Raw genomic sequence first — 25,599 nt, 5'->3', positions numbered from 1 at the left:
GAGTAAAATAATAAAAATACAGGGTGTATGTGTGCGTGCATAGCGCTGAAGACATGATAATCTTAAAAGAATTGCAGTTGTGTCTGCTTTCATTATTAATGATGTCTTTCATTTATATTTTCAGTCTCTAGGCGTGGACTAGCTTGAAAAAAGACAAGCAAGCCTCCAAAATTTCCAGATCTCTCAACTTCCTGAAAATGTGAATACATTAGAGAGTGGAGATACATTCACGTTGAAAGAATGACTGTAAAGATTGTATGTTACTACTTAATATTCTGGGGAAAATACTTTCCCAAAATTTTTGTTTCTCTAATTGTGAAGGAACTGACAGTGGAGACTAAACATATAAACTCTCTGTTAATAGCGATCTTTGCATATAAACATCTTGTGGACCACGTGACCTCAAAGGACAAAACTCCGAGAAAACGCCGAGAAAAATGGGATTTCACAAAGATAAAGGGATTCTCTGGAATCCCTGGATCCTACTGGAGAACAATGGTTGTATGTCCAGCCACTCCAGTCCTAGACAATTCGCTGTCAATGAGACCGGATGCTGGGTGCATGTTTCCCGGGATGCGCTTCGAAGACCTGAGACTGGCCTCCTTCTTCAATGCTCGGAACCATCCCATCAGCCAGTTCCTCATTCCGTTGGCGCATGACGGATACTATTATGACGTCATATACGAATATACCTGCTGCTTCTGCTGCGGGAACAGCTACAGTCGAGGTCACTCTCCCACCTGTGGAGGGAGGCGGGCACAGAGTAGTGTTCCCTTCGCCAGGTGCGCGCTCTACCGCCAGCAGCAGATGGCAAGAGACCTCGACTTGCAGACGATCATCAGCTCGCTCGGGATCAAGATAAGGTGCCAAACAGTGGAGCGAGGGATGGAGAGAGAGAGACAGCACCGGCCAATGATTCGAATCCCGCCGGTAAAATTCGGCTCCATTTTTTTAATTTTATTTTATTTATTTTATTGTCTTACAGTCTAGCTCAGCTTAGGATGTTTCCGACAGTTTTGGAAAGATGTTTAATCCCGCTACATGTGGACTAAGTAGAACTCAGTCATTACCTTCCAGGTGCCCTTACGGACACCCTGCTATGAAAACATCTTTTCATTTTAACATAGCGATGGGGACACACAGACATTAGGTGAAAGCACAAAGGGAGGCGGGGTTCCATGAGTGGTTTTAAGTCCAAAGTTTTGGGCTACATATCTAATAATTTCTGTTGGCTTCTGTTCAGTGACTGATGACAAGCTACAAGTGTTTCGACACTTTTGTTGAGATCAAACTTAGCAAAGTCGACTTACACTGTAGACCGACGATTTAAGACTTATTTTCAAGACATCACATGCAACTCAGTCCAGGGACCTTAACCTTTTGACACTTGCCTTGTGCTTTTCTTTTGTTTTCATGCCTTTTGAACCAACTGTTGGCCATTAAAAGCAGTCATTGCTAGATAAAATATTAAACAAGAACACATGATGCCTTGTTCTTTCTGCATTCCACTATTCCTCTTTGTCTATTTATAATTTACTTCGCATTATTCTCCAAATATTAAGGGGAAGGGAGCAACAATAAAAAAAAAACCTGGAATATATTATTCTATCAGTGTAGGTCCTTGAACATGCAAGTGCATTGAGACCAAGCCTCGCTGACAGACGAAGGAGGGAGAGCAGTGTGCTTGCACGTAACCGGTGGAGGGACTGTTAGACTGATGCTACTTATCATTGGTACAAGTGCACTGTTATTTTGTGTGAAATGTTGATGACACATTTTTGTCTTACTTTCCGCTAATGTTTGTTGGACTAGATACTGTGCCCAGCATGCCACAACAGTCCGCCCAATGAAGTGGTTTATTCCTGCCACCACCGCACAAGGACATGCGAGACCTGTTCTCCTCTCAGAGACCTTTGCCCCTTCTGTCAACGAGGAACCTCTAACAACCAAATGGTAATGATCATCATCATCGGCGGCATACAACAGTATGATAATGGTGGTGGAAACTGAATCACAATTATTCCTATCAAAGAATGTCGCAAACCTGGGGCAGGGTCCGTAGATTTGGTAGGGGGTACGATTTCTATCACCAGTCCAACACACCGTCTATACCCCCACCAAATCCACGTCGACACTTACCGCGTGCTACCACACTAAATTGCTTATTAATTACCCACTTTAATCAGCTCGAGCCCCCAAGCACGCATACCCCAATGGAAAACACGAGGCAATTTAGTGTATTAAAAGATGTTAATTATTATTTCCAGAAGTTCATACAAACCAAAAAATGTCACAATTACAAAGTATGAACCCTTGATCGTTGTCTAGACCGTCCCGTTTACCTAATTATTTCCCCTACAGTAAGATAATGTCCCAAACTGATGGCTGTTGACATTCATACAGCTGCACCAAACATGCAATGAAAATTACTGAGCAGTGGGACATGCAATTTTCTAATAGTGGGACAAGCGCCGCTGATTCCGAGACAGAAAATTATATCATTATTTTGTGCCCATATATACACTTATATCATTCCCACAAAATTTACCAAACTTGTCTGAATTCTGCTTTTAGGAGACACCTGTGCACTTAAACTGCCATGATTGTTGACGAACCTAAACTTGTTTCCCCTTCTTGTAACAGTCGACTTGCTCTTTCCTCAAAAGTTTGACACTAGAATGGGTCACTTGCAAACTGAAACTACCTAACTCTATAATGTTTGGGATTTTGCGTAGAGGATATTGTAATATTACAAATATTTACTTAAAATATTAAATACAAAATCAGTAAAATAATACCAATGACTCTGTAGTAAGTATAAATATAAAATATTCATTCTCAGAAGACCTTTTACGGATTTTGCTTTGCAGTTTATCTGCACAACTGACTGCTGCTTTTTTCGTGGTATCCCTGAACAATAGTAAGTTTATTAAATGATTACTTAATAAATTTTCACACATAAATTATAAACTAAGATCATTTAAAATAAATGAATATCAGGAATCAAAGTTCCAAAGATAATTATACAGTTAAAGATTCCATTACACAGAAGAGGTGTAGGCAGTAAATTTAGTTTTCCAGTGACAGGTTTGGGCGAGCATCGAATCCAAGTCCTCTGCTCCAAAGATGCTCTACCTCAGACCAAGCTAGGGAACTCTCATAAAAAGCTCTTTTTTGTTTGAAATGAGTAAAATAATAAAAATACATGGTGTGTGTGTGCGTGCATAGCGCTGAAAACATGATAATCTTAAAAGAATTGCAGTTGTGTCTGCTTTCATTATTAATGATGTCTTTCATTTATATTTTCAGTCTCTAGGCGTGGACTAGCTTGAAAAAAGAGAAGCAAGCCTCCAAGAAGTTCATACAAACCAAAAAATGTCACAATTACAAAGTATGAACCCTTGATCGTTGTCTAGACCGTCCCGTTTACCTAATTATTTCCCCTACTTCTATTATGTCCAGATAACTGAGAGCCAGATCTAACCTTATCTGTCATACAATACTGCTCACACAACACTGTACACACACTCTCCCCGTACACTCCTCATGCGCACGCCACTTAGCTGTTCGAGACTTTGTGGTGTGGAGTTTAGTTCTTGCAGAACACACACGCACAACTGTCACTGCACTGTCCAATGGTGGATGCAGTATGGGTAATCTCTCGTCGCGCCGCAGAAGAAATATTGTCCGAAGACTTCGGTCTTCTGTAGATCGGCACGCGACGAGAGGAGTACGAGGAAGGCGCACCTCGAACTGTCACCAGCAGGCCGACGATCTTGGTATGGACGCAGCACCGATACCGGTGGCCAATACACTTGTCCGTTACTTGGTCGTCAGGTCGGACGAAGTTGTTCTTTCCAACGCACAGGTACGACCCTGTGGCTATATCACCTTCTAGGTTGATGTCCTTTTCTCTCAGTAGTTCTTTCGTCTGAAGTTTAGCGAAGGACAATTACAAACGAAGATTTGAGATATCAAGATCACTGTGTTCTCCCTAGAGGTATAAGGTAAGCCCAGCTTGTCGTCCAGATCTTTTAGTCCCGTAACCGTCTTGTTGGCCATACATACCACCTGACACACCACAACCAATCACGCCTCACAGCCACCACGGGTGGATTTCCCCAACCCCTATTTATATTTCCTTTAAATTTTATCCTTTAGCTATTCTCGTATGAGAATTTATACAAAATAAATAATTCATTGATAATATATTTCTACAATTTCTTTTTGAACGGACTCTGCATTGGTAAGACAATTTATTGATGTGAGCATTTATTTGATTTTGAGTATTGCCTGTTCTGTAATACTGCAAGTGTTGTTTACTGTTGTTTACTATTACAGACGACATTCTTTTAAGAGGTTTGCATGGTTCGCAGTAGTGGTTGCCTTTCCCTGTGTGTTTGTATGAGCTAGTTTTTTGTATGTGACATTTTTATGTCCACAGTTTAAGAAAGGCGCTTATGAACATGTAGCTTCGTGTGAATGCACAAATAAAAAATTGCATGTTTTAAGATTTGTAAGTTTAATCCTAATTTTGTTGTCTACTGACTGTGCACTGACCTGCTACTTGCAATGAGATGCCTATTGTTAATTATGCTTGTGTGTTAGTACTTTTTGTGAGCAGCTTCAAACTAAATTGATTTCAGAATGTCTACCTTTAGCTTAAATAATTTCCTTCTAATATCATTTTAAATAGGAGTCCATTCATCTGTGTCAAGTATCATTATAACTTACTCTCAGTCAGATTACATATAGGAAACTATACAAAATTATATATTTTCCATTGATGTTACCTAAAAATTAGTCTGAACCTAGCATAAAACCAAAGGTATATAAGATTCTGCAAGTACTGACATATAGGCTTGGGACAAACAGCTTGCTATCATATCTTTCTCACTGTATCAATATATAAATCTGCATTATATATTTATTACTACTTTTACATTAATATTGTCTTCTTTGTAAGGCGCGGTGAGCCTAGAGGATGCTGGGATAGAACGCTGAATAAGTATTCTTAATGTTAATGTTACAGTTTGTAAGAACATCCATAAAGTGGACATTTGTCTGTTTCAGATGACTGATTACCGCCGCAGAAGGACTGATCCCACGACTGCAAGAGACGAACGCACTTGCGTTTTATGCAGAAGACACCCAGCCAATGTCGTGCTGCTGCCCTGTCGCCACCTGGCGGTGTGCACACCCTGTCTCCAGGACATCCACGCCTGCCCTCGGTGTAACACTCACTTCGAGCACTCTTTAGAAACATTGCAGTGACCTCGAGGTCGTTCTCCATGACTAATCTTAATGTCATTCGGGTAGTCATGACAAGGCGCACAGCTGATTACATCCGGGTACTTTCTGGTCTGACTGCTTCATTCAGCACCTTGATCTTTTTCTTGAAATTTGTTCTTTTCTAGTGGTGCACTTGATGTAAATGACAGGCTTGAGTACCTGCTGTGAGAGCGAAATTTAACTTCACTTGTTGGTGTACAACACAGGGTTGATTTTTTTATACATATTGCCATTGTAGAGATAAAGCTCATCACTGCATAGTATTCCTATTCATCTTAATCTTCATCTTTCCTAACTCCTATCAACTCCTAATGTGGCTCTAACATTAATTTGAAAATCTTATTTTGGCACAAAGTCGACTGAAGATTGGCAGTTTTTTTCAGAAATTGAAAAGAACTTGGAAAGATGCACGGTATTACCTTACCTGGAGGCTGGCAGCGATTCGAAAGAGTTTAGTCTAGAACATTCTAGCATTTAAGTCAGAATTCACTACAGATACAATTTCTTACTAAACTAGGATTATCATTAGTCTGACTTAAGTAAGAATTCATTAAACTTAGTCAGACCTAAATTGCATGGAGTTCTAGCTTTAAATGTTCCAGTGTTTAAATACTTTGAAAGTTAGGTAAAGGGTTTTCATAATCTAGTAGCCACAGGAGCAGTTAACTTATGTGGATAATTGATAAGCAGGACCCAATCCCCTCTTTCTTCCACCTTTACCTCCTGTGGTAAATCGGGTTATTCATGTCTACTGAGAACCTGTAATAGGCAGGAGGAATTTTTCAGCCATAAGCCCAAGCGGGTCTCGAACCATAGACATAGTTTTCTACAGTACATGGGCTATCAGGCTACAGATCCTTCCCATTTAGAATTACTCGTGCATAATTATTTCCATATAATAAACCAGGTTTCAACACCTGCAAGAGTTTTATTCTCTGACAGCCGGGTACTTTTCCATATTTACACTACGAGTGCATGCTGGGTAAAATTATTCAAATGCACATTTGTTATGTTGCTATTGACTGTTTTGTATTCACAGTGGTGTACTTTGTTCAACATCGGAGTACATGCTGTTTGAGTGAAATTCCATGCATGCCACACGTTTTTCATAGTTTTGATAAAACTGATAGCCTTAGCAGCATTAATCTTAATTTCAGGTTTGATGGTTTCACCTCTAGGGACCCTGCGAAAAGCTTCCGGAGACGGATGAGCTAAAGGGTTTCTATTTGGTGTTTACTTGATGAGCCTGACTGATGTCTGCCTTGTTGTTTCTCTGGCAGACAAGTATTTAAACAAAGACTACAGACCACATCGTTCTATTATTAGAACCACAACCATATGGACCACGTGGCTTTGTTATAATTTTAACACAACCCACGGTCCCCAAAGCTTTCTCAACTTGATCTTAAGATGATATGTAGTGATTTCTTAGCCATCACACGACAATAATTGAGATCTGGTGTTTCAGTTACTGAGATACCATTCTTGTACTACTTTTAAATTCTTACATTTTGGGGGTTCTTGTCCTCTAGCGAGTACACGGCCATTCTGCAAAATGTTAAATATTCAGTGATTATCTCCTTTTGTTCACAAATTTTTAAATGCTGCACGTTGGGAATAGTAGATATATGAACAATTTCGTTTACTCACAGGAAAAATGTCGAAAAATCATTAGTGAAAATTTGTTTATGCAATAAGACGTGTGAAGGACTTGTTTTGTTTTTTATTTTTCTTACGCTTAAAATGTTTCTGCAAACTTTAAAAAATAAAAAATAAAATATTTATTCAAAGCCAATAGATCAGTTTCAGGTTTGTACTTTGAATATGTGTGTCTGTGAGATAGAGATAAAGAGAAAGAGGGAGGGAGAGCGATTGATATTTCTCATTACTCTTTTCATCTCTTTCCCTACAAATCTCTCTCCTTTCTTTCCATTCCTCTTTCTTTCTTTTAGTTTTACTATCTTCTTTTTTCTCTCATATTTTTTTCCTCTTTGTTTGTTTGTCATAAGGTCTAAATTCTTTCTATAGAGCTGTCAGCGAGCCATGCTAAAGAACAAGATTTCATAGTGTCAACTTTGTGAAGCATCCTGTCATCAAGTTAACGCTTTTTGTGATGTATTCTGCTAGATAACAAATAAGCATATTACAGTCATTTCCACCTGAGTGTATTGTGATCTGCCAGTGATTCTTAAATTTCATATACAGATAGAGAAAACCTTTTAGAAACAAGGACATACAAGTGATCAGTTGAAGTGTCATTGAAAGGACATAAAGTTGAACATTGTTGTGTTATCTCTATAGAAAGGTAAGACTAACATGTGTGTGTGAGTGAGAGAGAGAGAGACCCCTGTAATAGTACTAGCACGATAAACTTTTTAAATTATTTTTTCTTAGCGGATATCTACTCCACATTCCAAACATTTAAATAATGATGTTTGGATTTCCCCAAATACTATTCAACCTTTTCACGAGAAAATGTTTCATCTATCATTATAATGTTTTAATTTTGAGTGACATATACATGTACAGACCTCCTTCCCTCTTTGTGTTCGACACCCAGTCTCATCCCCCTTATTGTTTCATTAGGATGCATAGTTCCAAGAAGTAGAGCTGACATCTTTACAATAAAAACATTAGTTGGTATCTTCAAGATATCCACATTTTTCTATTTTAAACAGTGCCACGCAGACATTTCGATATTATTTCATCTGAGAGATTAAGATATGAGAGTAGATGTTTCTCTCTAAAGAGAACCCACTTCTCCAGCCAAGTAATTTTGTCGTTTTGCAATTTCACAAAGAACTTCTTAAATAACTCCAACGGATGGAGAAGATTTTATGCTTTTATTTTCAGACGATTTGAAAACAGAAAAACAAGGTCTCCATGACAAGAAAACATAGATAATCTTCTTCTTATCCTAGTCCACTTCAGGCAAAGTAGAACTGAATAGAATATTGTAACAATTATGGCGATAATCTGACTACAGGAATTTCCCTGGTTGTAAATTAATAATGTTTAGTACTCTGATAGCAGCAATAGTAGTGATAAGAGAAGAGAGTAGATTGTTTCACTAGTATAAAGCTTTTGCTGGCTGCTTATTTCATCTCCCTAAGCACTTTCCAGTCTGAACTGTGCTACCATCAGTCAGAAACAGTCTCAAGATGTCCTTTCTTACTTTCTTATTGGACTGTAGAGACCCACAGATCCACCTAGAGACAGAAAAACATAGATTATATCAATCCGGTGTTACTGAATATTTGCTCCAATGTTTGTGTATATATATTTATATTCATAGAATATACCCTCTCCTATATTTTAAAGTCACACACAAACCTTATTTCACGTATGTATGTGTTGTGTGTCTATATGTCATGTGATTAATAGTATGGCTATAGTGTTCCAAGGTGTCTCACTTCTGTTCTCACGAAACAGGCGGACGCGTGGTAGCAGACTTCAGAAGGTCGAATGGTAATGTAGGGTGCGGTTGCGGTGGGGTATGTCCGAGACGAATAGCCGCCTTTGCGGCACTGGACTTCGGGTTGGACAAAGGGCAGGAAGTCTCACCACTGTTTATCTCCTGAATCAATAGACCGTGACGCGCGGAAGGACCGCTTTACATCATATGACGGACAATAGGCAGGGTTGGATGCGGGATGGGTGTCGGTACAGGGGATCTCTCAGGGAACGGGAGAGCATCAATCGGCCTCGCCGTTAATTACAGAAGTCCGCGACGCACCTGAAGGCAGGACAATAGCGCTACTTGTATTGTCATCGCTGGACAAGATAGTGAATAGGAAGCCAGACTGGACGGCGCCGTAGTCGGAGATTGCGTTGCTATGAGTAAAGAGGGGGTAAGAGGGGGTGTAGTTGAGTGGCGCTGATAAGCCCAGTGAACATGTCTATCATGCGTTTAGCTATGTATGATTGGTTGATAGCTAGGTAGCAGAATGGTTGACGGTAAGACTGGAGTATGTTTGACCAATCGCGGGAGAGGATGATCCTCGCAGATGAGGATTTAGTACGGTGATCGGTCAAGACTCGGGGTCTTTCGCACTGGTGCGCGAAGGGGAAGGTTGTAGCCGAAATCTGTTCAAGGCTGTTCAGATTCTCTGCTGTGAGTTCGTCTGGGAAACGTGACAACTCCAGCACAACCGACTCGGAGTTGTGGAAGACCCGCTCTGCCGCAGAGTGTACGACGCTTCATCTCCAGTATCTGTTGCTCGCAGACAGTAGGCAAAGCTGGTAGATAAGTGTCGGTCCCGTTAGACAGCAGTTCGGCCTAGGGACGTGAGACAGACAGGTGGTGGCACGTGGTGGTGCCAGAGTCTCAGCGCTTGCGAGGGAGTCAGCTACGACCGACGGAGCATCATCAACGGATTCTCGGACGTCAACAACGGAGGGGCCCCTCAAGTGACTAGAGACTTGTGTGTAAAGATAAGTGGTGTGTGCAGTGTGTAGTTTGATTAAGATTAATTAAATCGTGGCTCATTAGCTATCTGGACTAGAAGGAGAACAATTAGAATAACGGGACACCCTAGATAACGACCATATGGTTATATTTGAAATTGTATCATTTGCCATAATTGTGTAATCTCTCGATGATTAATAACCTTATTTTATACACTAAATTGCCTTGAGTTGTTCATTGGAGTTATGCGTGCTAGGGGCTCGAGCTAGTTGAAGTGTTAATTGATAAGCAATTTAGTGTGGGAGCACGCAGTAAATGTCGACGTGATTTGGTGGAGGTATCGAGAGTGTGATAGACCGAAGGACGGATCACAACCTCTACCATCTCCATCTGTAAAGATAAGTGGTGTGTGCAGTGTGTAGTTTGATGAAGATTAATTAAATCGTGGCTCATTAGCTATCTGGACTAGAAGGAGAACAATTAGAATAACGGGACACCCTAGATAACGACCATATGGTTATATTGAAATTGTATCATTTGCCATAATTGGTATAATCCTCTCGATGATTAATAACCTTATTTTATACACTAAATTGCCTTGAGTTGTTCATTGGAGTTATGCGTGCTAGGGGCTCGAGCTAGTTGAAGTGTTAATTGATAAGCAATTTAGTGTGGGAGCACGCGGTAAATGTCGTGATTTGGTAGAGGTATCGAGAGTGTGAGAGACCGAAGGACGGATCACAACCTCTACCATCTCCAAGGGCTCTTCCCCAGGAGTTTCGCGACACTATACATAAAACGATTAACGTCTATGTAAATAGAAGTGTGTGTCTATAGATACATCATTAAAATCTATTTGTTCTGAATAATTAAGCAACACTAATGGTTTGCACGTAGCAGCTGATCTTGAGTGGGTATCTACAAGCTCACACTGTGATGGTGTTTAGTATCTGGACTTGTGTGGATTTTGTTTCCATCAATGATGTCATCGTGCATTACCCCCATATTTTGAAAACATAAAAAGTGTAGGCTGCTCTACGGAGTCAAACAGACTTTTAAATTTTTGTTTTGTTGTATTATTAATCTTCATCGAGATTATTTCCTTCTCATTTACTGCAGACTAAAAGGAACTCATTATTGTAGGTAACCTAAGCCCCAGATAAGCTCCCTATGTCTGTTTTTTCCCATCATCAGCAGATCCAACCTTCTAATATGTTGATTTCTTGTCCAAGCAACTGACATGATGTAAAATGAGGGTTTATCTCGTTGACCTTAAAGGTCAAATACTGTACTTGACCATCAGTAGCTCCTTTCTTAGCAATTTAGTCTCTGAAGTGCAGTGACTAAAGAATCAAACACTTAGGGCAGTGGTGCCCAACCTTACCTTACCGAGGGCCAAACTGGACATGATATAAAAAAAATCTCATGGGCCAGAACATGGCGGTTTTGCCAGAATCATGACGATTAAAAACAAATAATTATGTTGTGTCCGGTTAAAATGAGCGGGCCGTACGTTGGGCATCCCTGGCCTAGGGTCCTAGGGTTAGGGATCTCGCTTTATTACACTCCTTTGAACGTGACATCTGTGGTTGTTTTTTTGTCCCCCGGGTACTCCAGTTTCTTTCACTTCCTATACACTATCATCTGTGTGTGTGTGCAAGGCAGACCAAAACAGTTTAAAATCTCTTTAAGAGTATGATTTTTTTTTTACTCTCACTCACGTTTGTGTCTGTTCATATGAAAAAGTTTAAATGTGTATAAGGCATTGTGTTCAGTAAGAAATTAACTGTTGACTCTTTCGCAGCATTTCTTCGGTTGGACATTCTTCAGTTGGGAAATCTGTGTGTGAAAAACAAAAACCTACGCCGAGCAAGAGAGCTCACCATAACCGAAAAAAAAGGTTAGAGGGAGCTCAAAATATAGCTTTCCTGTTAACAAATGACAGTAATCAAGAAGAAAAGTAGGCCGTAAGAACTAAAAGACAAGGCTTCGGGAGCCTAAAGACTCGGACACCTTGTGCTCAAATTAAACACTTCGCAATGTAAAAATTCATCCGCGTGTGCAAAGCTGAGTTGGGACAAACGACCAGGGTGTGAGAAAGATTTCGCTTCGGTAGACCGGCCCATCATAGGCACCCGCGTGCGCCCGCCTTGCTGTAAGCTTTCATTGGATCATAGACGTTATAATATATGGACAGCCAACACGAGGCGCGCGCAGTGGGAAAGCGTTGACTCACCGCGTGACCGCGGGATGGAAGAGAAGGTGGTGTACAGGCAATATCCGGTCGCTTTGTTTTGTATCCGCGAGTATCTTTCAATCCTTTGCTGTTGAAGAAGTCCTCTTAGTAAGTATGTTTTTATATATATTTATTTATATGTGAATGATAAATTAAAAAATCTACACTCACACACAGCGTTGTGTCGTAGTATTTATAATTATGTTAAGAGTCAAAATGTTTTTGTCAGCAAGTTCTCGCTCGCTAGCTCATTGTTTTTCTTAGTGGTTAAGAGGATAGGTTGTAGTGATTTATCGCTTCTGAATTCAGACTAAGACTCTAAGGAACCTGCCTTGAATTCATTTAAATCTGATTGATTTTTGTAACAATGTTGTTTTGAACACATTCACGTCATGCGCTGTGTTATCAGGACGATAGTGTAACTTGAAATGGGGTGGCGAAGAAAATTGGATGTTCCTCTATCTATCCTGATATTTATGTGTCTAATTCCCGTGAAATAAATATGCACACGACGGCAAATCGTTTAGTGACTGTTTAGTTTAGTTTCATACCTGGATAAAAATATATAGAGTTAGAAAGCTAGCTATTTTCTTCATGATCTGTTTTTGATTTTTTACTTAAATTTGTTGACAAAGTTTGTTTAATCATAATCGGGTTGATCAGGTCTGTCTGGAGTCTTGGAAGAGTCTTGTGGGACTTGAGGTCAGATGACAACATTTCAGACAATGTAAAGGGAATATTCCCAATGTTGGTGGTAAGTATATAGGCTGAAAAGTTTTGCACTGTTTTGAGTACATTATTGACAATGTATTAGAAATACCAGCAGTTTGAAGCAAATACTGAGTGTATGCAGAAGCAATTTTTTTCTTATGTATAATAATAGTGGGTTTTCCTGTAGACAATGATATGATGTGAAGGTATTGATTCTACATTCAGTTATTTTAAGTTCAACTTATTTTTGTTTTTTTAAATGCTCTTTCATATGCAGTGTATTAATAATGCGGTACCAGTAAACTCTTAAATTATTTCAAATGAGATAACATTGTATATCTCTACTTTTTCAGGACCTGCACTACTTCATGATTTACAGTTTCTTAGCTGTGTTATAGTGAAGAAGAGCAGGTTGAAAACTGCTACAAAAGAAAAAGTATACGTGTATAAAATTTTCACAAGGAATTTTTAATTGATTGTAAAGATATTGAAAGGCAATATCCCATCTCTGCATCAATATGGATTGCCTAATGGTATTTGAAAAGATGGTAAATGAAAACTACAACTTGGCTAATAATCAGTCTGTAACTGATTTAAGCGAGGTGGCTGATGAGGAAATAGAGACTGTATAGTATATTGGAGGCTATGTGCTATGTAATGTTAAGAAATGAGCAATTAAATTCTCATAATAAGAAAGATGATTTTTTTTCCATGTTTAAAAGAACTCACACATGAACCTAACACCAGAACAAGATCTTCTGAGCCTGCTGTGAAATCAATGACACATTCTGGATAGATGGGGAGTTACAGAATTAAAACCCATGTGATTCAAATTTTTCTGAAGTTCAAGTCTATATTTAGACAATGCTTTGATGGCCAGGTGGATTTTTTTCCTTTTCACCAGGCCTTTTCATATTGCCTACTTTGCTGTGAAAAGAAAATGTCATTAGCAAACTTAGTAAAATGGAAATTAAAATATCTTTACAATCAATTAAATCCATAAGAATTTAAATTGTCTTCACAAAATGTATACATACTGAGTTGACATAATATATATATAATTTATGTCCTTGTATTTTGATTAATTTTGTATCATCTCCTTTATTTACATTTGTGCAAAATTAATATTGATCATGATGTTATAGTGTTAAAACAACCCTCCCAACTTCAGGTTGATGCTATTTTTGCTTCAAGAGAGACATTATAACTTAATGTGTCAATGTCATGGTTATAAAGTAAAGCACATTCAAAAGTTTAGGTTTATGTAGAAAATGATTATCATCATACATGTAATACATTTGTATAAAAGTTAAGTGGACTTTTTGGCAAGCCTAAATATCCGAAAGAGTTGAAATCTTAAATCATATAAGTAGAGGAGCTTTACTTAAATATATACATGCGTAATAAAAATTGATGTTAAATATTGATTTCATGCTTTTAATCACTTTGGCACTTACATTCATGCACACTCAATCAATAAAGATAACTGCCTCAGTAATGTATTTTTTTATTGTTCGGCTGTATTTCATCCAAGGTCAGAAACAACTTTCAAACAAGGCAAAACAAGAGACAGGAGTCTGTTATAAAGGAACACAGTGCCTCATTATTATCCACTAATTGATACAATTGGTGAAGCAACTTATAATTTTTATGTAACACGCAGTGCACAATCAGAACTTTATATCACGAGTTAATAGAAGATGTGTCAAGAGTAAAACTGCTGCAGTCAACGGTCTTAAATTGTAAAGAAAGGTAATAAACCTCTTGTTATTGAAGCAACAATTAGGTCTACTCTTAACATGAATGCTTTAGCTTAGCTACTGTAGATGTTTTTAACCAGTTGACATGAAATATGTGAGTATCTTACCCTGCAAGGATGTAAAGTCATCAAGAGGTATAATGCCGAATGTTAAAGCTAGAAGCATTAAGAACATTAAATTGGTAGACATAATGTCAACAGTTTCACATAAAACGCATTTATTAATCATGCATTACTCTTGACAGTGACCATGTTGTATCTAGTAATGAATAATCAATGCTCACTGATGGCTTCCTAGCTTATGCTTAGGTGTTTCAGTGGTCTTTTTTGGCATTAACTCTGTGGGTTGACTTACTGGGATAAGGTGATGACAAATGCTTACCTGAAAGTGAACAAATAGGTAGAGATCTACAGGCAGATAAAAAGTAGCAAATTATTTCAATAGATTAAATGTAAGGCAGACAGACCTGTATCTGATGTTTTAACCAGTTGTCATAATAAGCTAATTATCTTGTGTACAGAATTAGCCCACTGGTTATTGCTTCTCTTTACCTACCTCATTTGAGTAAAGTTAGGCCAAATGAACCAAATATAAAAGTCATGAAGTTAACACTAATTTGCTGATTTAATCCCGCCCCAGCAAAGAGTTATTTGAGCTTTTGAAGAAGGAACACTAAGTGTTCTGCTTTAATTTTAAATGATTTATTGCTAAACAATGGTTGAATTTAAGTAATCCTATTCATGTTAATGTTAGTATATACAAAAATGCAATCATTTAATTTACTTCTCAACTTTTGTTTTACCTTGAGTTGGTTATATTATAACAAATTAAATATTATAATAGGTTATTTATTCTCTTCACACACTCTCTCTCTCTATTGCGAACCGTATCCAGCACTCAGCAGTTTCAAAACAGCATTGTTAAACATTGTTTATACTAGGTGATTAATAGTTTGATTATTTTTACAACTTTAAATCTTTTCATCTGGCACAGCAATACTTAGAACCACTGGAAAGTCGAATTATTATAAAATATAAAAGGTTATATTTATCTCACAAGGAGACTTACCTTCATTAAACAATAGAATGTCTGGAGCGAGTGGTCACTCTTTCGATGCTGAAGCTAGAATCACAACGATTCACAGTTCTCACAAGAGCTTTTTCCCAGTCTTTATTATCTAGTCTTCTTATGCGGAAAAATGATAAACCTTTGTTTCGACTTTTGCAAGCAGGGCATCCTGGAATCGCACAGTTCTTGCCTGGCATCTCAAAATAATAACGACAGTAGCAACACACTGTGAAAAACGAGGCCGGAAAAGGCGATTGCACCCTTGGTCCAGCGCATGCGCGTCGCCCGAGATCTGTTACCACGCCTGAGCTGACTGTCCAGAGCTTTAACGTCTCTGATTGGATGGCATGAATCGTGACGTATATAACCTATATATAACCTCACAGAGGTATATATAACCTATGTATATAGTATATAGTCCAAGGTAAAGTAGTGAAGCCATACCGTGTCACTGTGATTAAATATATAGGTTCCTGCATTAAAGTTCATTTTACGCATGTCATGCACGTATCTAAGTGACCAACAACGTTAATTACTTAAAACATTATTTCCAAAAGCTTATTCCTTCCAGTGACTCTACGTCATCAGGTTTTTTGTATTCATACGCGATCGTGCTTTTAAAGCGAGCGACCAGCTCGTCTGCAGGAAACACCGAATCTCTTCTCGTGAGCGTCTGTAACGCTGCTCTTCCACCAAAAAAAAAAAAATCGTCAGATTTATCCAGGTGATACTTGGTGACAGCTTTTCACACTCGTGAGTACTCATCTGGTCTATTTTACTCTCACGATGGTTAGCATGCGTGAATTGCAAAGCAAAACTATAACAGCTTTTCTTTTCTTTTCCGCCTATCAACAATTTCAGGTTGACAATTTACTTTTGATAATGAAGCTACACATGTGAGTGTTCCATAGAGAAAACTTTTCACCTGTACTTTTTTCACTGCTTTTAAATAACTTATAAAAAGTTCCTTCTCCATGTGTTGATGGGCTGGTATTGCCTTAAACCCAAGCACATGAATATGATTTTTGCAATGTTGGTCATTATCTGTACTTATTTCTGCTTTTGTATGGTGATGATACTGTTATACTTGCTAAAACTCCCAGTGATATGCAGAAAGCACTAAATGCCTTAAATGTTTATTGCAAACATATATGGTCTTCAACTAAATACTAAAAAAATCGCAGACTCAGATATTCTCAGGTGGAAAGGTTAGAAAAGTCTCACATCTTTCTTTCAATGATAAAACAATTGAAGTGGTATGGGAGTATAAGTACCTAGAAACAGTTTTAATTATAATAATAAATTTAATAAAGCTATAAAATTGCAATGAAAGCTATGTTTTCACCGATAAAGAAATGAAAAGAACTTGATTTGCCCATAGGCACAAATTAACCTCTTGTATAAAATTGTATAAAACCTATTGTGTTGTGTCTTTTGATATTTGTGATAGGATGCAACTAAGATTTCAGAACAGGATGTTTTTTACTTAAACTCGCACATCAACATAGATGGTGTTGGGTGAACTGAGCACTTTTCTTGTGTCAATTTTTTTTTTTTTTGCAAAATGTATGTTAATGTGCCTTTGATGTTGGTTACATATAGAACATAACTCTGGAACTCAATAAATGTATTTGTTTACCTGTTGCACTTGTGAAACTTTCTATTTGACAGCCTAGTATGTAAAATATCCTGCTTTAAATATGTAAGTTCATTGTTAGATGTCTTAGGTCTTTTCTTCATCTGGAAATTTGGCTGCAGTTTTTCTCCGTCATTTTAAAAATATTGTAATGCAACCCTTAAAGGATCAATACATTCAAAAATGGGAAAAAGATACATATATACAAATAAGATCTGCACTACTTACAGTATGTTTAAAGGATATTTTGGCTTTGAGAATTACTGAAAACTTTATCCCCTCTTTGATCAAATTTAATAAAATTTAGGTTAAGCTGCCAAAAATTCCATATTTAGCAATTAAAATATATTGATATACCTAGATATTTAAAAATATGTCCATTGTGTAATCTCTCCCTCGTTTTACAGGCGAAAAATAAAAGTTAGGAGTGATGAAAAAAATGTATTTGTGCCTGGAGAGGAGACAAATGCCACGACTGACTCTATAGTCCCTAACTATGCACGACATTGCAGAACAGACAGGATAATTCAAGTTTGATCGCTGTACACCGAGGGAGCGCGGGGCCCAAGGCAGATGCCTCGTCCGCCTGCACCTAAGCAAGGCCCTGACCCCGAGACTTGAACCCAGGATTGTTTGCTGCCACCTATTTTCGGATTTTCCCGCTACTCATATCAATGCGCGAAAGGGCCTAGGCCGCGCAGCCATTTTGGATACAAGTGTATTTTTCAGCACTAACTTCACTGAAGAAAGTTAGTAGCTCCTTCCATGCTGTAAGTGATCATTTTTTGAGTACATGTACTACTCTTTTCTTTCCTTGTCGTATCTATCGCATATTGTCTCTAGGGGAACTGATTCTAACTATAAACTGCATAACACGTACATCCAACTGCAACTGATCACTAAGTAGTCTAACGTTTCCTTTTCACTGTGCAAGGTCTTTTTAATAACAGGTTAATAAAGTGAGAAAATACTATTTTGATTACAATACTCGGAGAGGTTTTAGATAAAAATGCCAACATAACTTTTATGTTGTTCTATAGAGTTTGTGTGTGTGTGTGTGCATCTTAAAAGGTATTGACTATAGATAGGCTGTATCATTTTTTTAATTTCTAAAATTCCTTTTCTCTATAATTTAATATAATGGTGGTTCCTTTATTTCATCATTTCATAAGAATTTTTCAAGAAAAAGTGTAAAATAATACACATACTCAGAACGGACTCAATGTACAATAAATACCACCGTATGTGCTTTAGCTAAGAGGTTTTAGTATCAAACGGTAAGCGAAGTAAGACCATTTCAATCCTAAAGTAATTAAAATGAATGTTCTGCTGATTTTATATTTACATTTATGTTTCATGAACAAACAGTTGTTAAAGATTTGCTTTTGTTGTTACTTTCTTAAGTCTACAGAAGCATCATTGCACCTTCAGAAAGGGTTGTTTCCAACGAGTATGTTGATATTTTTTTTTACAATCTGTAAAATTAATTCCTTTAGTTTATTTACTATAAGTGTTAAACTTGAAATCCCTATCTTAAATTATCTTATAGTAATTACTGTTTCTGTGGGTGTTTTTAAAAAAATATGTATTAACTCTTGGTGTATTCATTTCTAGTTTCACTCATACTTTACATACTTTAAATGCTAAGGAGAAAATGAGCTAAATATAACAGTAAAAGAGAGCTGGATCATCCTGGAAACATGGAAAACAATAAAGCAGAATCACATCTCTCCATCCCTGAAAGAGAAGTTGTTGAGGGAATATTTCCAGAAAGACAAGGTTATGAAAACGAGCGCTAGAAGAGATAAGGTAATGTTTGTGGAAAACCAAATGATGTCTGAGGAAAATTTTCAGAGATATTCTGGCCTAACATAATACCTAATAAAGAAACCATTACAAGAGCCAGCTGCACAATAATGACAACTATAATCTAAAACGGAAGATGGAAATGGCTAGGGCATGTGTGCAGAATGAAACCAGAGGCACCACCCTTAATAGCCACTAGTCGGACAGCTGATGGCAAGAGGAAGCGTGGTCAGCCAAACGAAACATGGCGACGGTGAACTAAAGGACTAGAAACTGGAACAGCAAGCTAAACGTATTGCTAAAAGACAAACATCTAGTCATCTACTGGATGCAGTATGTACTACCTAAGTACGAAGAGGATCCAGAAATATGTAGTGTATTTGTAAATTTAGTGAATGTATCGCTTTCTCACCGTTATGTTCAACGCAGCATCGCGTTTCTGTCCGTGTATTAATACACTATTTTGAACATGATCCACAACCACAAAAACGCTAGTTCTCTTATTCACTAAAGTCTTCTGCTGTGAAATAAATAGAAAAGGACCTTACATTCTCTTTTAGTTACATAACCGTTTAAAAGATATAAGAAATAAGTAAATGGTGTCGGATGGTTACTTTCACATATCCACAACAGTAACTTTCCCTTTACTCTTAGTGTAGAAGTGAAAGTATGTAATAGTAAATACTATCAGAGATCAATTAGAAAATTCATGCGCCGTCGAAGGCCAATCAGGAAGCTAATAATATGGACTTGCCTTTACATCCGGGGACTCATTTGGGCTCACCCCACAACCACCGCACCACGGAGTTACTAGGAGGCTGGCGATGCTCACAGCATTACCTACTCGAAACTACAGACTGGAGGAATTCACTCTCCGATGTGAGAAGGTTTGCAGGATCGAAGTCATTCGAAGGACACAACTTGAAAGGACTAAGAAGAAAAGCAAACACTTAAAAAAAAACAAAAACCAACAAATGCTACACGGAGCTGCAAGTAAGTTACTTACTTGCACGTTTCCAGACATTTTTCGCTGCTTTGTATTAATCTTATATTTTATGCTTAAATACGGTTAAATATACTCCAGCAGTAAACTCAAGGACGTGTTTAATTATTTAATTATTAAATAAAAGTAACAGGGATTTTGTGATTTGTGATGTACGAAAGACAGTAAAAACAGGAAATCTAAATATAGTAACAGTGACAAACGCGAAGGTTGGGTACGGCTGTGTCTTAAAAACTTGAAAGGTATTTGGTAAAGGGAATCAGAAGCGAGAACTGGTGTCACAACACAAGACAAACGGAAAGGATCATGAATGAAAGCGGTTGTTTAAACATTCATTAATAGCCACGGAGTGCATACGTGGTCTTGTCTTCCTGTCGCCAGTCGTGTTGAACTAATAACCTAAATGGCGGATGTGACCTCTGCAGTACTGGTTGTAGCAGCATTTTACCCACTTATCTTGAGCTCTCACTTTAACTAAAACCATCAAAACCACAAGAAACGTGGTTGGAGGGTACTACTCACCGAAATGTAATATCCAACTAATGCGAATTTCCAGGTTCCACGATCAGAATGTTACATGAATCACTAACAGCACAAATTTCGCAATCGTTTCTCAGAAACTGTGTCAGTGCAGATTCTGCACTCCGGTCATTCGCTATCTGCAAAGCCCAACTCCCACCTTTGAAAAGGATATTCATCCGCGAGAGAAAAAGAGTTTTCAATTAGTGAACAAGCAACCAAACTAAAACTATTCAAATGACCTTTTCACTTATGACTAGTTGCTGACTATAACATGTGGGTGGTTTCGTGTCCACAAACACATTCTAAAAACCGTAAAGAAGGAAAAATAACAGAGAATCCAGCTCTTGACCCAACGCTTTCCGAGGCAAAGCCCTTGAAAAATTTTAATACATACATAATAAAAATAAAATTAAAACAATATAAAAAATAATTAATGAAAATGAGAAAGAGTACACTATCGCATTTTTATTTATTTATGATTTATTGATTAGTTTTTTTTATATTGCATTTTTTTCATTTATTGTAAATTGTCCATAGCTTGGCATTGTTGAGATTTTGTAGGTCTTGAACCACACGATATGCAAGGTCTGTAGTTCTAATATGACAAGAAGAAGAAAATAATCGGATATTTGAGTATAAAGCACACCATAATAAGGATGTGATAGATAGTAAACTCTGCATCATTTTGGTTTATTTGTAGATTTTTAAATAAATGTAGTTTTGTGTACATGGGCTGACAGGAACTCGTGCATAGACATAAATTTGTCAGTGAGGCTGACAAGGCAATTACATCTTTATCGAAAGTGGTTTCAGTTATTTGTTTTTTTTTTTATAATTTGGTCAAATAACTCCAATTTTTTTTCCTGATGTGATGTGGTTGAGAAGAGTTAACATTCTTATACTTGTTTACGTCTAGCTTATATTTATAAACACTACATGTGCGGGAATTCCCCATTCTTTTTTTAACAGACCTACATTTCTTGAGACATTAAGATTATAATCTTGGCTTGTCTGAAGTCACTAATGAGTAAAAATGACAAGGCCTGCAAAGTCTCATTGGCTGTGACTGGACAAATAAAATACCCGAACATCAACGTTTGAGACACTTCACTTGTACATATAATTATTTCATAGTAGTCAAATACAGTTGACCTGGGTGCCAAGAAGGAATGAAAGAAAAAGAAGAGTTACATTCCGCAACCCTACATTCTCCCATTTGTCTGTTCTTCCGTTAAATTATTAGTGGGAGAGAGTAATGGACGTCGCTTAGAAATGGCCGTGTGAAAAGACTCATGTGAATTTTTTATTTATTTATTTTTTTTATTTTTTTTTTGCAGGTTTCAGTAAAGATTTCTCGCCTGCCTGGCGTTTTCTTCATCTGAAGCATAGCCTGATGACAAGAGGGACTGCTTATCAGACGTATAAGCTAGAACCTTATGTTATGAGAAAGAAAGAAAGAAAGAAAGAAAGAAAGAAAGAAAGAAAGAAAGAAAGAAAAGAAAAGAAAGAAAGAAATCAGAAAAGCATTATTAATACACACGATGAGAAAAAAGAAATATCGAAGTAGCTTTCTAAATAAATAATGGTATGGGACTCATCTTCTAAATGAAGATGAACAAATCAAGAATAAATAATGAGTTAATATAAATTGCCCATTAAGTAGGAAAATAAGCATATAAATAACTTACTGACTCAATAAGTAAATAAAATGTAAATTAAAAAACCCTAAACCATTCAGACAACACATTTTTTTTTTAATATGCTGCGAAAACTGAGTGTCAGAAAATAATTTCCGGGGTGAGAAATTGTCTACACATGTTTGACGATAACAATTAAGACAGAGTAAAAAAGTTTGCTACTGTCTTAAATATTCCCCAAACTCTGTTAACCCTGTTGATGCAGTAAAATATTTTGTACAATTAATTGAAAAAATTTGATTAAACTACAGATTTATTCTTTAAAACAACGTTTCAAAAAAATGGGTTACTACTCTTCCAACCATTGAAAATAAAATGCTACGGATTGTCTCCCTGGAATATAAGTATAATTTAATCTAATACAAGGCCACGCTGGGAGATGTCGGAAAGAATTCTCGGACACGTGTAGGTGAGTGATTTCTACATTCTAGCATAGGTTATAGGAAAGAGGTAAGTTGACAGCCACCGTGAGTAGGTAGATTATTGATTAAATTTGTAACATTTAATTACAACGATTGTGCTTGGATTATTTCTACCGTTAAAGAAGGCATGGCGAACAAAACTTGAAAGATGCTACCGTGGAAAGAAATAAAAAAAAAACGTAATGACATGACATCTACAGTGCCAATGTACAAAAATCTATAAACAAATGTATATTTTCATATAATTTGAAGCTAAGTATGTGGTTATCAGGCATGTTCTCTTTTGGATAACTTAAAGAGCGAATGAGTAAGGGAGTAACAGAGAGAGAGAGAAAGAATATTTGTTTTTAGATTAAATCATTTCTTGCGTGATATTGCTGTCTCTACATTTTATATATAGTTTTCATTTAAGCGAACCTGTCATTTTTTCCCCTTCAGTCAAATAAATGTCTGATTTTTAGAAAGAAGTTTTTTTTTAAAAAACTCTCAAACAAAACAAACAGTTTATCATGAACAATCTCTCGGGCTTAGAAAGCAAAATACACTAAGTAAAAGACTGTCCTCTTCTCCAATTTTCCCCCCTCTCTCTCTCTCTCTGGGCTGGATCTTTTTACAAACATTTTCTTATATAGCTTTCTTATATTTCATTTTCAGTTTTTAGGTTTGTCCAGCTCAGAGTCCCACCGCGATTTGTTGGCGTATTCACAAAAGCTACAAACGAGTTTGTTGTACTGGACAAATAAATAATTTTGTTGTACTGTGCCACAGAAACTTTAGGAACAATGTCCAAGATTTCAAAGTTTTATATCTTCTGGGAAATAAAGTCAACTTTAGAGAAAATCGTTCATCATAAGCAATGTAGCTTTTTCCGTCTCAGAATCAAGACAGTTGTCGTCGTGGGGATGTTCAAAGTAAATGTTTGGGATTTTAAAGCTGCACTAACAGGGGTTCTCCTACAGGGCTATGTGAATAAAGGAGGAGCTCTGAGCATTCAAGGTACAGAGGGCAGCAGCAAGTGGGATTTTGCACGACGATTCCATGGAATATTTCACTCTCATCTGACGACAGTCACCGTACTGCCGGCAACTCCAGTCTTCGGCGACACGGTGCCACACAGCCCGGGCTTAGGGTGCGTGTTTCCCGGCATGCGCTTCGAGGATCTGCGATTGTCTTCGTTCTTCAACTCAGACACCATCCCTGTTGGTCAGCCTGTCCCAAGCCTGGCGTCATCCGGGTATTACCATGACGTCATTTTCCAGAACACGCGCTGCTTCTGCTGTGGACAAAGCTTCGGACAAGGTCACTCTCAGGACTGTGGAGGAAGACGAGCACAGTGCAACATTCCTTTGAACCAGTGTTCACTACACCGTCAGCAGCACATTGAACAGAACATCGATTTACACATGATCGTCAACTCTCCCGGGTTCATTCTGAGAGATGAAAATGTGAGAAGAGGGGCCGTACGAGACAGACAATCCAGGTCGAGGTTTCGTCTCCCACCGGTAAGAGTTCTTTGAGTCATTAAGTCCCCTTTAACCGCTTTTGTATGTTAGTGACGTAGGGAGATGTTCGGCATTAACAAAGGAACAAAGGAAAAGTAAACATCGTAAACAGTAAAAAAAAAAAGAACAAAGCGAGTGCACCCACATTGGAAATGTCTGACCCGCCTAACGCTTTCAGTCATAGCGTCGCAATGTTCTCATCGATGTGAAAATAGTTTGAATCGTGTTGATTTGTCACATTACCTGTGAAACGTTTGTTTCCACACAACAGGTAGTGTGCCCCATGTGCGAAAATAACCCACAGAACGAAGTGGTGTTTTCCTGCCAGCACAGAGAACGGACGTGCGAAACATGTCATCCCTTGCAAGATATATGTCCGTTTTGTGGCCAGGGAACATCTAATAACCTAATGGTGCGTATCATCATCATCATCATCATCGTCGTCGTCGTCGTCATCATCATCATCATCATCATCATCAATCCATACATCAATCCATACATCAATCCATCCATCAATCCATCCATCAATCAATCATCATCATTATTACCACCACCACCACCACCACCACGAAAAGTCGTTGGGCTTAGTAACGCATGCTAACAATGATACATTTTGTTGGGTTCAGATGCGCCAGTACACCCGCAGAACGAGTATCAGGGAAAGCCGCACCTGCCTCCTCTGTAGAAGCAGCCCGGCCGTTGTCCTGCTGCAGCCGTGTCTCCATCTTGTGTTGTGCACACCATGTTCCCGGAGGAGCCAGACCTGCCCTCGCTGTGATGCTAACATCGAAGAAACTGTGGAAACACTGCCATAAAATGTCAGGCATTTGGGATGGTTACTCTACCAGGACCATTGCCTTTTCTGGACTTTGATGAACATGCTGTATACTTGTCGTGTACTTTACTTCCTGAATATATGCTGCTTGTAAAGTCTTATACAAGCATATCTTGTGGACGACCCCAGAGATGGCCTAGTCACACAAGTTTATTCTTGTTCTATTTGGTTGTATTGTATCTTCAAATTACAAAATGCTGACTACTTTGTATTACATAGCACCCATAACCACTTTCCTTTGCCCCTATTGAAGGTTTTTTTTTATCCTCTTTATGTACACAACCAGCATTGCCTCTTGTTTGAAAGAAACCTGCATTTAAGATGATTTTAGTTGTTTTTTAAAATTTCCCTTCAGTAAACGTTTGAGACCAATATGGTGAAGACAATATGGATGCTGTCTTTTTGTAGTGGAAATCCATGAACAGAAAAGACAGACACGATAATGCAGCTAGCTGCTAACCTCACTGAAGGTTACAGCATTTTTAAGCATCTCGTTCTTCATGCATAATAATACAATTCCCCACCACACGTGCTGAGTGATCTGAGGAATGAGCCTGTTTGCGAGACAGCAGCCTTTAATAGTGGCAAGCCTGCTGATGTTGCATTTAAACATAGAGAGGAGTGGTGGTGGTTGAAGGGCGAGAAATTCGTAGATGCTGATGTCTCATTTGTTTTTCTGTCGTTTAAATGCATAACGGAAA

The 25,599-nt window shown here is 37.9% G+C and overlaps 2 protein-coding genes across 3 annotated transcripts; both read left to right on the top strand.

The window, feature by feature from the left end:
• Positions 1 to 148: 148 nt before the first annotated feature.
• On the top strand, positions 149 to 3,437 carry LOC112565717. The gene is made up of 4 exons (XM_025241388.1): positions 149 to 930; positions 1,813 to 1,953; positions 2,871 to 2,920; positions 3,310 to 3,437. Exons 1-4 carry the CDS (start codon positions 241 to 243, stop codon positions 3,314 to 3,316), a joined length of 888 nt encoding a protein of 295 aa, XP_025097173.1. The 5' UTR covers positions 149 to 240; the 3' UTR covers positions 3,317 to 3,437.
• Positions 3,438 to 21,779: 18,342 nt separating this feature from the next.
• Positions 21,780 to 25,272, top strand: LOC112565715. 2 transcript variants are annotated; one of them, XM_025241384.1, is made up of 4 exons: positions 21,780 to 21,861; positions 23,216 to 24,063; positions 24,335 to 24,475; positions 24,690 to 25,272. In XM_025241384.1, exons 2-4 carry the CDS (start codon positions 23,344 to 23,346, stop codon positions 24,876 to 24,878), a joined length of 1,050 nt encoding a protein of 349 aa, XP_025097169.1. In that variant the 5' UTR covers positions 21,780 to 21,861; positions 23,216 to 23,343; the 3' UTR covers positions 24,879 to 25,272. The 2 variants fall into 2 exon arrangements, with proteins under 2 accessions (XP_025097169.1, XP_025097168.1); XM_025241383.1 differs by lacking the exon at positions 21,780 to 21,861 and adding an exon at positions 22,231 to 22,548.
• Positions 25,273 to 25,599: the final 327 nt, after the last annotated feature.

Source organism: Pomacea canaliculata, linkage group LG6 (assembly GCF_003073045.1).
Source record: "Pomacea canaliculata isolate SZHN2017 linkage group LG6, ASM307304v1, whole genome shotgun sequence".
NCBI classification, from domain to species: Eukaryota; Metazoa; Mollusca; class Gastropoda; order Architaenioglossa; family Ampullariidae; genus Pomacea; species Pomacea canaliculata.
This window is presented reverse-complemented; position numbering and strand designations above follow the sequence as displayed.

Bases quoted from the DNA above. Each gene is read 5' to 3' on its own strand.
- LOC112565717 (XM_025241388.1), top strand. From the start codon at position 241: ATGACTGTAAAGATTGTATGTTACTACTTAATATTCTGGGGAAAATAC. The intron at 931-1,812 runs GTAAAATTCGGC...TTGTTGGACTAG, and splicing joins CAATGATTCGAATCCCGCCG to ATACTGTGCCCAGCATGCCA. The intron at 1,954-2,870 runs GTAATGATCATC...TTTGCTTTGCAG, and splicing joins GAACCTCTAACAACCAAATG to TTTATCTGCACAACTGACTG.
- LOC112565715 (XM_025241384.1), top strand. From the start codon at position 23,344: ATGTCCAAGATTTCAAAGTTTTATATCTTCTGGGAAATAAAGTCAACT. The intron at 24,064-24,334 runs GTAAGAGTTCTT...TCCACACAACAG, and splicing joins CGAGGTTTCGTCTCCCACCG to GTAGTGTGCCCCATGTGCGA. The intron at 24,476-24,689 runs GTGCGTATCATC...TGTTGGGTTCAG, and splicing joins GAACATCTAATAACCTAATG to ATGCGCCAGTACACCCGCAG.